The 14,183-nt window shown below is 45.6% G+C and overlaps 1 protein-coding gene and 1 non-coding gene across 2 annotated transcripts in view; one reads left to right on the forward strand and one right to left on the reverse strand.

Annotated features, from left to right (window-relative positions):
* OTOG (otogelin) overlaps positions 1-14,183 on the forward strand; it is a 90,425-nt gene that overhangs the window by 55,354 nt on the left and 20,888 nt on the right. Inside the window, exons 34-39 of the mRNA XM_043582271.1 lie at positions 1,465-1,582; positions 2,254-2,333; positions 2,908-4,703; positions 5,485-5,653; positions 5,964-6,109; positions 6,720-6,809. Coding sequence (XP_043438206.1) covers positions 1,465-1,582; positions 2,254-2,333; positions 2,908-4,703; positions 5,485-5,653; positions 5,964-6,109; positions 6,720-6,809 — 2,399 coding nt within the window. The remainder of the gene's footprint in view (positions 1-1,464; positions 1,583-2,253; positions 2,334-2,907; positions 4,704-5,484; positions 5,654-5,963; positions 6,110-6,719; positions 6,810-14,183) is intronic.
* On the reverse strand, positions 11,882-11,991 carry LOC122484599. The gene has a single exon (XR_006297655.1). It is a non-coding gene; the product is annotated as a small nucleolar RNA SNORD89 (small nucleolar RNA).

The following is a 14,183-nucleotide window of genomic DNA, read 5'->3' on the forward strand; positions in this document are numbered from 1 at the left end:
ACACCCTTTCTAGCGGAGACCGATAGGTTCCAGACCTTTGCCATCCCCCTGCCAGGTGGGTCTGCCCCCAAATGCTTGATCACTGCCTAATCCCTGGAGGAAGTGATCACAATTTCTCTACCACTTCAGGCAGACCTCTGTGTCCTGCGTGTGGACATGTATGTTTGTGTCTGTGAGGGCACCTCATGCCACATGAATGGATCCATTTACATACATGCATAAATGTATCTCCAGCCAGCCTCCTCATTTATCACCTCCCCTACAAACCAGGCCTGGGCCAGCTCGTTGTTACATTCAGCGGTCATCTGTAGAGTCCACCAATGAACCCCACCACGGACAGATTCATCACTGGCTGTAATGGCAGAGCTTGTGTCCCTTTCTGGAAGACAGAGTGGAATGAACGCAGGCTTTGAAGCCAGACAGCCTTGGGTTCAAATCCTGACCCTAGTTCTTGGCACTTGGAGGAGAGCTCCCCGTCATCCAACCCTGTACAATGGGAATATTTGCCTCATAAAATTGTTGTGAGGATTGATTGCATCTCGCGGGTTTTGCTCTGGGCCTGGCTTATAGTAGGTGCTCCCCAAATGTAAGTTCTCAGTTCAGGTCTTAAGGATCTTAGAAAAGCAGATTTTCTCCACAGTCCTCAGCAGTGTGGGGAAAGGGAGTCGGAAAGGGGCTGCTCCCTCTGGCCTGTTGCAGATCCCACCCACATCTTCCTGCTCAAGCCATGGTTTCAGAGACCAGTCACTTCTGCTAAGATGGTCTGGGGTCTTGGCTGCCTCTGAGTCCCCCATTGCCCAGACTTCCTCTGAGGATTCCTCATCTGTCACATTGGCCACAGGACGTTTTCTGAGGAAATCTCTTTTGGGAGAGTTTAATTTTCCCAGCATCTTCTGTGCCTCGGTTTCCTCACCCATAAAATGGGGGTAAAGATAGTGCTACGTCACAGGATTATTGTGGGGAAATACTTGTGAGATGTTGAATGTCACATTTGGTGCTGTTGTTTTTGTTATTATTACTATTAATAGCCACCAAGGTCCCAGGGGTGCAGAGCAAGCCTGGCCATCAAGGTCCCAGAGGGGCCGAGCAGCCTTATGGGGAGATCAGAGGTCCCAGCCTTCTCTTTGGCTAACCCTCCAAGCCCAGCTACAACTGCCTGCTCTATAGTGCCTGCCCTGGGCTTCTTAGCCCCTACACCAAACTCCCAGAGCCCTATCCCAAAGATCCCCCAGGCACCGACCCCGACTCTCAGGAATCCAAACTTCCCCTTAGGTTGACTTTTATTTTAGTATATGCTGTCTTATTTTATTTTTCTTTACTTTTCCTACATGCGTCCATTTGTCTCTTCCATGGAGCAGGGTGGGGATGGGCTGAGCTAGGATTACCTCTGTGTTCTGTCACCTGACCCTGAGCTGGTGCCCAGTCTCACTCAGTCTCAGCACTCGGGGCGGGTTGCCTTTCCAGATGCCAAGCCCTCAGGGGCTGCCTACCCCATCTGTGAGTGGCACTACGATGCTTGTGCCAGCCCCTGCTTCCGAACCTGCCGGGACCCACAGGCAGCTAGCTGCCAGGATGTGCCCAGGTGAGGGGGTATGGAGTCAAGGTGTGTACATCACTGGTTTGAGCACACACACGTGTAAATGGGCATGTAGTCTGACGGCATAGGCATGAGCACGTCCTGAGGTGTATATGTGTGCTTCCACATACTTGTGAATGCATGTTTCGTGTGCTGTGTGTATGGGGACGTGCGTATCAGAGCAAACCTGACTTACGCGGGTATGTGTGAATATTGATTTGTGCATGATGTGCATAGAGCTGGGCCCTGTGTGTGTCTGTGGGCTCTACACAGCTGTGTGTATGTGCATGTATGTGAGATGCATGTGTCTGGATGTTGGTGCAGCTGTGTGTGCGTGAAGGTGTATGTGCTGATGTTTTGACATTCTGTGTGAATGCTTTCGAGTCTTGCTGGCGTAACAATGTGCCTAAATGCAGACACTTGTGAGCATGTGTGAGTGTGTGCACAAGTATGTGCATAACCAGGCCTTTTTCGTGTTTCCCTCTTGGTCTGAGGAGAAGGTGTGTGCAAAAGTGTGCAACATGTGTGTTAGGGTATATGTGCTCCTGTACACAGTGTCTCTGGAGGTTCATGTCATGTGTGCCCTAAGGAGGGATGAAGCGGTGCTCAATCCTAGTGAAAAGAGACGATGCCCTTCATATTTCAGACTGCTAACTGGCTCCCTGCTCTGTCCTCAGGGTAGAAGGCTGCGTACCTGCATGCCCCACCCCCAAGGTCCTGGATGAAGTCACACAGAGATGTGTCTACCTGGAGGACTGTGAGTGGCCTAGATTTCTCATCCCACACACCCCCCCCCATTCAGATTTCCTGTAAATCTCCACAGTCACCTTGACCAATCATGCCCAGAGCCCCCAGGTCCCTGAAGAAGCAGCATCAGTATTGGGGCCTCTGGAAGAGACCCTGGAGTAGGCAGGGACCTCATTCAGTCCATTCTCCCCATGGTACAGAGAGAAAAAAAGAAGCCCAGAGTGGGGAAGGGACTGGCTTGGAATCAGGCAGTAGGAACATGGTACAGACAAACTTAGGCCTGAGGTCTGTTGGCTCTGAGCTCAGGTTTTGGGGCAAGAGTCCAAGGTTGGACTTTGGACTTGAATCCAAGCTCAAGTATGGGGCAGAGTCCAGACCTGCTGACTTCTGGGAGTCATCCAGTACCATGCGGCAGAGGCCCCTGGGTTGGTCAGGCAGCCTGGCTGGATGTTGGAAGCTGCCTTCCCCCATGTTCACCTGAATCGCTGGTTCCAGAGCCCTGTTTTTTTTTTTTTTACATCCCTGCCCAGTGAAGACTCCCGGGGGCAACAGGCACTTCTGAGCTTCTTCTCTCTCTGCCCCAGGTGTGGAGCCCATGGTTTTGGGTCCCACAGAACCTCTTGGCAATGAGACCCTGCCTCCCAGTCAAGAGCTGCCCACTCCCAGTGACAAGGAGCTGCAGTTTCCACAGGAAGCTCCCGGGGCCCCCTCCCACAAGCCAGCGCTCACTCCAGCTGCCCCACTCACCACAGCCCTGAACCCACCCCTGGTAGCTACTCAGGGGCCAATGCTATCTCCAGGCCCCACACAGCCCACTCTGCAGCAGCCGCTGGAGGTCACTGCATCTAACCTCCCTGTCCACCCCACAGAGGCCTTGGCCAGCAAGGGAGTGACTGCCAGCCACCTGGCCACCTCCCCTGCCCCAGAATCCTCATCCCTCTCCCTTTCGCAGCAGACTCCCACACCTAGCATAGGACCAAGTGCTATGAAGACGACTAGGGTGACTCTGACCTTTGCAGGGAGCCCCAACATCACAGTCTCCTCCCGGTCACCCCCTGCACCTCGCTTCCCACTCATGACCAAAGCTGTGACGGTCCCAGGCCCTGGCTCCTTGACTATTAAGACCACGCCCCTCCAGCCCTTCCCGAGCCTAGAGTTGTCTGCAAGTTCCCCCTCCAGACCTGTGGCTTCCCCTGCAGTGACCTCCAGGCCCCTCACTTCCTTGGGATCCCACAAGGCTTTGCTGACACCTGCAATAACAGAGGCCACAAACAAGACAGGGATCCCTCAGCCCATACAGGCCCAGAGCGTTTCTAGTCCCAGCAGCCCCCTGGCTGAGGCTAGAACAGAAGCAGAACAGGTTCCTGTTAGTCCTCCGGCAACCAAGAGAGTAGAGACGGAGCCACCGACAGAGAAGCAACCTGGGCCCGACCAGCCCCTGGGTATCCCACCATCCTCACTTCCAAGCCCCTTCCCCACTGCCCCACTCCACCCTGCCTGGCACACCACCACAGCCACCAGGCTTCCAGCTCCGCCCCCAAAGACTCCAGCTGCCACCAGCCAGTCCACAGTTGCTCACGGGCTGGGGGTCACACCCTTCGTGTCTCTGGACTCAACTCGGCCACACCAGCTCCTCTCTGGCCTGCCTCTCGATACCAGTCTGCCCTTGGCCAAGGTGGGCACATCTGCCCCAGTGGCCACGCCCGGGTCCAAGGGTTCTGTCACCACCCCTCTGCTCCCGCAGCAGCAGGCCACATCTCTCCCTATGGCCACAACTCCACCTGCTCAGACACTCAGCTCAGCACCTCCTCTCACTCCCGCTGTGGGCCAGGTAGACCTGCCCCATCACATAACCCCTCAGGCAGTAGGCACGGCACCAGGCCTGTTTCTGGGAGCCACATTGCCAGCCTCTGGAGTCGTGGCCGTGGCTGAGGGGGCAGCCTCCACAGTATCTGTTGCCCCACAAAAAAGCACTGCAGAGAAGATGGCCATCCTGTCCAAGCAAGTGTCTCTGCCCACCAGGATACATGGCTCTGCCCAGGGGGGGCCCACAGAACTCACACCTGCTGTGGCCCACACTCTTGCTACCTTGGCACCTGAGGCTGACGTCCCCTGGGCTGGCACAGTGCCACTGGTGCCTACATCCTATCCCCTGAGCCGCGTCTCGGCCAGGACCGCCTCCCGAGAGAGCGCACTGGTTCTGCTCCCTCAGCTGCCCGAGGCCCATGGAACCTCGGCTGGACCTCGGCTCCCAGCAGAGCTGGAGGCAGAGGCCACCACCAAGCAGTCTGGGCGCTCGGCCCCAGCCCAGAGCATCGCAGCGAGTTCGGCAGAGACCTTGACAACCACCACTGAGGACAGCACATCTGCCACGTGTGTCGTGAGTGACTTGTCAGGCCCCCCATATGTGGACACTCCATGTGTCTCTCCTCCTGTGCCCCCTGGCTGGGACACCATCATGCCATCACATTCCTCATGGCCTGCTCCTGCTTCTCCTTCACTGGCTGCCAGGCTGAAAGATGGGGCTTCAGTCACCCCCCTCACCCTTGCCCCACACTCTGGAGCCTGACAGGTTCTCCAGTCTCCTCTGGGCCCCCGATGTCATAGCAGAGTCCAACCATTCCCCTAGGGCTGATTGGATGACTTAGTGTGACATCCAGAGCATGACAACACGGGCGTGCTAGCATGTGTCTGTTTGTGTCTATGGAGCTACATGGGACTATGTGTGCATAGTGAATGTGTGTGAGACTCAGGGTGAGCCCTCATATGTCAGTGTGTGTGTGTGTGTGTGTGTGTGTGTGTGTATGTGTGTGTGATGCATGGGTATGCTCGGGTTTTTCTGAGGCTAAGCTAGTGTGTTTGCACATCTGTGTACCTGGAGCTCTCTGCAAGGGCCAGACAGATATGCAGAGGTCTCTGGGAGTCAGTTCCCCGACCCCCAATCTCATGCTCAGCCCATCCCCAGTTCCCTGATGGGTATGTTGGGTGTGTGGAGAGTAAGGACACCACTCCCTAGTAGTCTTACTTCTGGGTCCCCTGACCTGCTACAGTCTACATTGGAAAGAGTCTTATTGCCCTTAGGCTTGACGGCTGGGGTGGGGGAATGAGTGGCTGTGGCACTAGGCTGGGCACTCACGCTGTCCCTCCACCCTGTCCCCCAGCCAATCGCTGAGCAGGACTGCGTCCGCCACATCTGCCTGGAGGGCCAGCTGATCCGAGTGAACCAGTCCCAGCACTGTCCCCAGGGCGCCAAACCCCCTCGCTGTGGGGTCCTGGGCCTCGCAGTGAGGGTGGGTGGGGACCGCTGCTGCCCCGTCTGGGAATGTGCCTGTGAGTCCTGGGATGTACCCGATCCTCCCCCAGTGTGACCTCGGCCCCTTACCTGTGTGCTCCTTAGCCTTAGGGTAACCCTGACCTGACTGCATTCTCCTATGGGACCTCTTGTCTCCGTGTGACCCCTGACCTGGCAGATTCCCTACTCTTGCAACCTCATCTCTGTGATGCCTGCTCTGAGTGGCTCTCCAGTCCCCAGGGCCTCTCCATCACCCAGGAAAAGGCCAAGAGGCCTGCCCTTTGTTCCTGGGTGGCCTTGGCCCCCAGAAGCATCCGTCTATTCTTCTCATCCCTGCCCCTCCCCCAGGCCGATGCTCAATCTTCCCTGACCTAAGCTTCATAACCTTTGATGGGAGCCACGTAGCCCTGTTCAAGGAGGCCATCTACATCCTCACCCAGAGCCCCAGCGAAATGGTCACCGTCCATGTCCTTGACTGCAAAAGTGCTAACCTGGTGACTTCCCCCTACTTCCTTTCCTTCTGGGGCCTTGGGATTGACTAGGTTTGGAAGGGAGGTTGAGCGGTGAATTGGGTTTTGAGGGATGCCGGAGTTGAGGACAGATGTGTAAACCCCTACAGTATTTCCCTCTGTCAAGGGTCTCCTGGAAGTGATGTGCGGGGAAAGGGTAAGTGGAGTGCACTACCTCCTGGCCCTTCCTGGGGCCTGTGCCATTCTCAGCTTGTCCCAGCTGCCCAAGCCCATGTGAGAGGCACTGAAGTGCAGAGAAGTGGGGATGCCACTCCAGGAATGTGGCCTGAGGTCAAGAGTGCTGGCTGCAGAGAATCACCTACTAGGATATCCCCATGAGCCAGGTGGAAGGAGGCAGGGTATTTTTTGTTTGTTTTTTCTTCTTCTTCTTCTTCTTTTTTTGGTTGGGCTTACAGGAGGTCAGGTAGAACCAGACATGTTCCATGGGATTTTGTGCACCATCTGCACAGCCCCAGTGAGTGCTCCTGGCATATTGAGAGGGGGTGGCCAGGAAAGTGTGCTCACAATGGCTCACCAGGAGAAGCAGACAACAGGCCTGGACTCCAAGCTGATGAAGGTTGGGCTCTCTCTGCAGGGTCACCTAAACTGGCCCCCGTTCTGTCCGGTGATGCTGAATGTGACTCACTCGACCCATCAGGTCACCATCGACCGTTTCAACCGGAAGGTGAGTGCATCAAAGAGCCAGTATTCCTAGGGCAGCAATCATGAGGACAGGGGAGGGGTCTTGAGGCTTGTTCGTGATTGGGGGCAAGAGTGGGCAGGAACTCGAATGGAAAAGTTATATTTGAAAGTGATTTAATTAAAATATTTGTGGCCACTCTAATGTCAGGGGAACACAGGTACTGGGAGGAATATTGTAAATGAGAGGAAGTGAGAATGGCAAGAGAGTGACCTTAAATGATTGTGGTTAAAGTATCTACTTCAGCAGGTTTTATAAAAATATGTGGCCATGTGCAAGTTTTATATAAATATATGGCGATGTTTTTCTAAAAGTATATATTTCTAGAGCCCCTTCTGAGAAAGGGACTATCTAAGTGAGGAGCCCTGATTTTAAGCTTCATTAGTTTCACACTAAGCCCACCTCTGCCAAGGAGCTGGTGTTCAACAGCAGCCCACTCTGTATGCTACCCTCCCAAGGGCCTGCTTTGCTCCTCCCAACAGGTGGGTCAGAGGGGCTGATGTGTGTCCTCCTGTGGTCCTGACTCTCCCCACCCATTCCTGAGCCAAGACCTGCAGCCCTCCTGTTGGAATCTGCCCTTGAATGCCAGACTTAGGGCCACCACACCCTCTGAAGCTCTCAGGAACGGGAGAAAACTCCTTGGGTTTTACCCCTTAGGTTTTTAAATGTTTCCATTAAAAGAAATTTGAGGTATAACTTACCTACAGTAAAATTCACCCTTGTTAGTGTGCAGTTTTATAAGTTTTAACAAACACCCACAGTCCTGTAACCACCACCATAATCATCACCCCCAGTCGTTGCCCTGTGCCACTTTGTTGTCAACCTCTCCCACCTGCTGACAACCTCTGCCTTCTGTCCCTATACTTTTGGCTTTTCCAGAATGGCATATGCAGGGAACCAGAGTATACGGTGAGATTCTCCCCCATGGCATGTATCAGTAGTCTGTTGATTGTTATTGTTGTAATATTCTGTCATATGGATGTGCCACTATTTGTTTATCCGTTCGCCAGTTGAAAGACATTTGGGCCGCTTCCAGTTTGGGGTGCTAACAAATAAAGATGCCTAAGCATTTGTATAAGGTTTTTTAAATTGAAGTATAGTTAGCATATAATATTATATTAGTTTCAGGTGTACAACATAGTGATTCAACAATTTCATACATTACTCAGTGCTCATCAGTATAAATGTAGCTGCTACTTGTCACTGTATGTGATTACAATATTATTGACTGTATTCCTTATGCTGTACTTTTCATTTTCATGACTTATTTATTTTATAACCGGAAGTTTGTACCCCTTAATTCCCTTTATCTATTTCACCCATTCCCCCACCCACCTTCCCTCTGTCAACCACCATTTTGTTCTCTGTATTTAAGTTTGTTTTAAATCTGCTTTTTTTCTTTCTTCCTCTCTTTCTTTTTCTCTTTCTTTCTTTCTTTCTTTCTTTGTTTTGTTTTTCAGATTCCACATTTAAGTGAAATCATGCACCATTTGCTTCTGTGTCTGACTTATTTCACATAGCACAGTACCTTCTAGGGTCCTTCCATTTTGCCATAAATGGAAAAATTTCATTCTTTTTATGGTTGAGTAATAATTGTGTGTACACACACACACGCATATATGTATGTATACATAAATCTTATTTATCCATTCATCTATGGATGGACTCTTGGGTTGTTCCCATATCTTGGCTATTATAAATTATGCTGCTATAAACATAGGGGTGCATATATCTTTTTGAATTAGTGTTTTTGTTTTCTTTGGGTGAACACCTGGTAGTGGAATTACTAGATCATATAGTATTTCTTTTTTTTTTTTTAATTTTTAAAATGTTTGTTTATTTTTGAGAGAGAGACAGAGCATGAGCAGGGAAGGGGCAGAGAGAGAGGGAGACACAGAATCCAAAGCAGGCTCCAGGCTCTGAGCCATCAGCACAGAGCCCGACACAGGGCTCAAACTCACAAACCATGAGATCATGACCAGAGCAGAAGTCGGACACTTAACTGACTGAGCCACCCAGGCACCCCAATCATATAGTATTTCTACTTTTAATTTCTTAAGGAACCTCCATAATGTTTTCCACAGTGGCTGCACCAATTTACATTACCAACAGCACACAAGGGTTCCTTTTTCTTCACATCCTCAGCAACACTTATTTTTTCTCATCTTTTTGATTCTAGCCATTCTGACTGATATCAGGTAATCTCTTGTGGTTTTGACTTGCAGTTCCCTGATGATTAGTGATTTTGAGTAGCTTTTCATGTGTCTGTTTGCCATCTGTATGACTTCTTTGGAAAATGTCTATTCAGGTCCTCTGCCCATTTTTTAGTTGGATTATTGTGGTCTTTTGGTGTTGAGTTTTTAAGTCATTCTAACAGATGTGTAATAAGATCTCATTGTAGTTTTAATTTGCATTTCTCTAATTGCTGATAATATTGAATATATTTTCATGGGTTTGTTTTCCATGGTATATCCTGTTTGGTGAAATGTCTGTTCAAACCTTTGCACGTTTTAAAGATTATGTTGTCTGTTTTATTGGGTTTTGAGAATTTTTTGTATTTTTTTGGATACAGGTCCTTTATCAGATATAAGTATTATTTTCCAGTCTGTGGCACATTTTTTCATTCACTTTCAAGTGTCTTTCAAAGAGCAGAAGTTTTTAATTTTGGTGGAGTCCAGTTTATCAGTTCTTTCTTTTATGGATCATGATTTTGGTGTTCCAACAAACTTTTGCTTAATGCAAAGTCTCAAGGATCTTCTCCTATGTTTTCTTCTAGAAGTTTTATAGCTTTAGGTATTACTTTAAAAAATTGTTTAATGTTTATTTATTTTTGAGAGAGAGACAGAGTGCGAGTGGGGGAGGGGCAGAGAGAGAGAGGGCTGAAGCAGGCTGCAGGCTCTGAGCTGTGAGTGCAGAGCCTAACGTGGGGCTTGAACTCATGAATGGCAAGATCATGACCTGAGCTGAAGTTGGACGTTCAACCAACTGAACCACCCAGATGTCTCTAAATTTTTAAAAAATATTTATTTATTTTGGGGGGGGGGGCGCAGAGAGAGAGAGAGGGAGAGAGAATACCAAGCAGTCTCCTCACTGTCAGCACAGAGCCAAATGTGGGGATCGATCTCACAAACTGTGAGAGCATGACCTAAGACAAAATCAAGAGTTGGACGCTTAACCAACTGAGCCACCCAGGTGCCTCTAAGTAGTAGTTTTAAGTATATGCTGCATTTTAAGTCAATTTTTATAAATGGAGTGAGGTATGGGTCAAGATTCTTTTTTTTTCTCGCATATGGACACCTATATGTTCCAGCACCTTTTTAAATTTCTTTTTAACGTTTATTTATTTTTGAGACAGAGAGAGGCAGAGCATGAACAGGGGAGGGGCAGAGAGAGAGGGAGACACAGAATCTGAAACAGGCTCCAGGCTCCGAGCTGTCAGCACAGAGCCCGACGCGGGGCTCGAACTCACGGACCGTGAGATCATGACCTGAGCCGAAGTCGGACACTTAACCGACCGAGCCACCCAGGCGCCCCTCCAGCACCTTTTTAAAAAAGATTATCCTGCCTCCATTGACTTGTCTTTGCACCTTTGTCAAAAATCAACTGACCATTAATGTTTGGGTTTATTTCTGGACCTTTAATATTGTTCCACAAATCTATATATCTATCTTTTCACCAGTGCCACACTGTCTTGATAACTGTTACTTCTTATTAAATTTGTATTAAAATCAGGTTGTATGAGTCTTCCAACTTTCTTCTCTTTCAAAATTATGTTGGCTATTTTAATTATTTCATCTTTCTATATAAAGTAGTTTTTAATATAAGGATCTTGAACATATTTTGTCAGATTTATCTCTAAAATTTTCATATTTCTGATGTTATTGTAAATGATTCTGTTCTTTTTACTCACTTTCTAATCACTCATTGCTAATATATATACATACAATTGATTTTTGCATCTCTTAAAAAGTGTTTGCCATTGGGTTTTCATTTAGCTGTTTATATGTACACATGAGTTTTACATTGCTCTCATATCTTGCAACCTTGTTAAACTCACTTATTCTTGTAAATTCTTCTAGTTTTTCTACATAGATGTTTATGTCTTTTCTAAATAGAGACGATTTTATTTCTTCCTTTCCAGTGGGTATTTTTAAAATTTATTTTTCTTGCCTATTGCATTGGTTAGGACCTCTAATATGATGTTGAATAAGAGGGATTGAGCACTGACATCCTTGTCTTGTATCTGGTCTTAGGGAGAAGGCGTTCAGTCTTTCACTATAAAGCACAAAGTTAGTTGTAGGTCTTTTATAGATATCCTTTATCTGGTGAGGAAAGTTTTCTCCTATTTGTAGTTTGCTGAGAGTTTTTATTACTGTAAGCAGATGTTGAATTTTGTCAAAGCTTTTCACTGCATTTATTGAAATAATCATATTGTTCTTTTTCTTTAGACTTTCTACCCTACCCCCAAATCACAGTATTGCTGTTTACTTAAAAAAGGAAAGATTTTCAAATTTGTTTTAAATAAATAGCTTACAAATAATAGTAGTTATATTTAGAGAACATTTTATGTATATAAAAAAACCTCTGAGTCAAGATTTACATTTACAACATCAGCAAAATCTTCTTCATTAAATATACTTAAAAGTAGAAGACAGTTTTCCTGAGAAAGAAGCTATAATCCTAGATTCAATAACCATGCAATCAACTTCTATGTGTCATCAGATGAGTTCAATTTAACTGTCATGTTAAAAAAAATCAAATTCTCCAGATTTTCTAGTTATAATTTCTAGCTTAATATCTTCAAATCACCTGCTTTTGAAGGTTCTATTATTATGATAACTTTTACGATTGTAGCAGTCCTGGATTTGGCAAGTGTATTGAAAAGTACACAGAGAGGTATTCACTGCTTCTTTAAGCCACAGTGTTGTTTGAGGTTCCCTGATTATGTTTTCTTAACTGGTTATTTTTCTTAAATTTGAGCTCTCTATGGGAATACCTTTTTTGGCCATACCTGTTTGGAAAGCTTCCCCAACGTAAGAAGGTTCAATCCTGTGATTGCTGAGGTCAGACCAGTGGTTCACATCTGAAGATGTTCTCATCGTGCACCCACAAAGAGCAGCTGGGGGAGGCATTGCAATTTGGCCTTTTATTGTAATCATTCCTCAGACTATTTTTTTTAAAGATTTAACTCTTTTAGAGCAGTTTCAGGTTCACAACAAAATTGAAAGGAACATATGGAGATTTCCCATATTCCCTCTGTACCCACACATGCATAGCCTCCCTCATTACCAGCCTCAATCACCAGAGTTCATTTGTTACCAAGGTGAATGAATCTACATTGACACATCATCACCACCTGAAGTCCATAGTCTACCTACCTCAGGGGTCACTCTTGGTTTTCCACATGGGTTTGGGTACATATGTAATGACATCTATCCATCATTATAATATCATCCAGAGTATTTCCACTGGTTTAAAAATTCTCTGTGCTCTGCCAGTTGGTCGCCAGCCCCCACCCAACCACTGATCTTTTTTGTTGTCTCCACAGTTTTGCTTTTCCAGAATGCTACAGAGTTGGAACCATATAGTATGTAGCCTTTTCAGATTGATTTCTTTCACTTAGCAATATGCATTCAAGTTTCTTCCGTGGCTTTTCATGGCTTGATAGCTCATTTCTTTTTACCACTGGATAATATTCCATTGGTCTTCTTTAGACTATTAATGTGTTGAATTACTACGATTTTCAAATGTTGCACTAGTGTTGCATTCCTGGAATTAACTTTATTTGGTTGAGATATATTAGCCTTGTTATATGTTGTTGGATCTTCATGAAGTGTATTAGTCTAAATTTTCTTTTCTTGTAATGTATTAGTTTAGTTTTGGTATCAGAGTAATGCCGGCCTCAATAATGAATTAGAAGTATTCCCCCTCTTTAATTTTCTGAAAAAGTTTGTGTATAATTGGTAATTTTCATATTTTTCCTTAAATATTTGGTAAACTTCAACAGTTTTCTTTGGGGGAGGTTTTTAAGTACATATTCAATTTTTAAAAATGATATAGGGCTATTCTGGTTACCTATTTTTTCTTTAGTAGGCTGGGGTAGTTTTCATTTTCACAGAATATGTCCATTCTATCCACGTTGTCAAATTTCTAGGCATTAAGTTGTTCATCGTACAGTCTTCCTATCCTTTTAGGATATCCTTGCTATACCATAGGATCTGTATCCATGTACCCTGTCTCATTCCTGATATTAGTAATTTGTGTCTTTTCTCTTTTAACGCACCAGTCTGGCTAGAGTTTTGTCAGGTTTATTGTTTTTCTCAAAGAATTTTTTATTGGTTTTCTCTGCTGTTTTTCTGTTTTCTATTTCATTGATTTTTGCTCTTATGTCTATTATTTTATTCCTTCTGATTCCTTTGGGTTTAATTTATTTTTTTTTCTAGTTTATTAAGGTTATAGCCTAGGTCACTGATTTTAGACCGTTCTGCTCTTTCTAATATAAGTATCTAGTGCCACAATTTTCCCTTTAGGTCTGATTTAGCAGCATCTTACAAATTTTGATATCTTGTATTTTCATTTTCATTAAGTTTAAAATACTTTAAAATTTTCCCTTTGATTTTTGTTTAATGCATGGGTTATTTACAAGTGTTTTTCTTTAGTTTCCAAATATTTGGTGATTTTCCAGATACCTTTCTATTACTGATTTCTAATTTAATTTCACTGTGTTCAGAGAACATTTAATCTAACTTTGACCTTTTTAAATTTAATGAGACTTATTTTATGTACCAGAATACACTCTATCTTGTAAATGTATATTCTCTTGTTGAGTAGAGTATTCTGTGAATGTCAGTTAGGTCAAGTTGACTGACAGGGTTGTTCAAGTCTCTACATCCTTACTCATTTCCTATTTGTTCTATCAATCATTGAAAGAGAAGATGTTGAAATTTCTGACTAAAGTTGTTGATTTGTCAATTTTTCTTTGGAGTTTTATCAGTTTTTTATTCACCTATTTTTAAATTGTTATTTGGTGCATAATACTTAAGATTGTTATTCCCTCTTGTTGAATTAACTCCTTTATCAGTATGAAATGTCCTTTTTCTCCTGGTAAAAGTCCTTGTTCTGAATTCTGCTTTGTCTGAATTGTCTGTAATAGCTTCTCCAGTTTTCTTTTGATTTGTGTTAGCATGTATATTTAATGTATATATCTAAGAGACATCTTTTTCCATCCTTTTTCTTTTAACATAGTGTGTCTTTTTATTTAAAGTAGGATTTTGTAGGGCGTGAATAGTTGGGTCTTCCTTTCCTCTTATCTAATCTGTGAATCTCTGCCTTTTAATTGGGAGATCCTTAGACCATTTA

This window comes from Prionailurus bengalensis, chromosome D1 (genome assembly GCF_016509475.1).
Source record: "Prionailurus bengalensis isolate Pbe53 chromosome D1, Fcat_Pben_1.1_paternal_pri, whole genome shotgun sequence".
In the NCBI taxonomy this organism is placed as follows: Eukaryota; Metazoa; Chordata; class Mammalia; order Carnivora; family Felidae; genus Prionailurus; species Prionailurus bengalensis.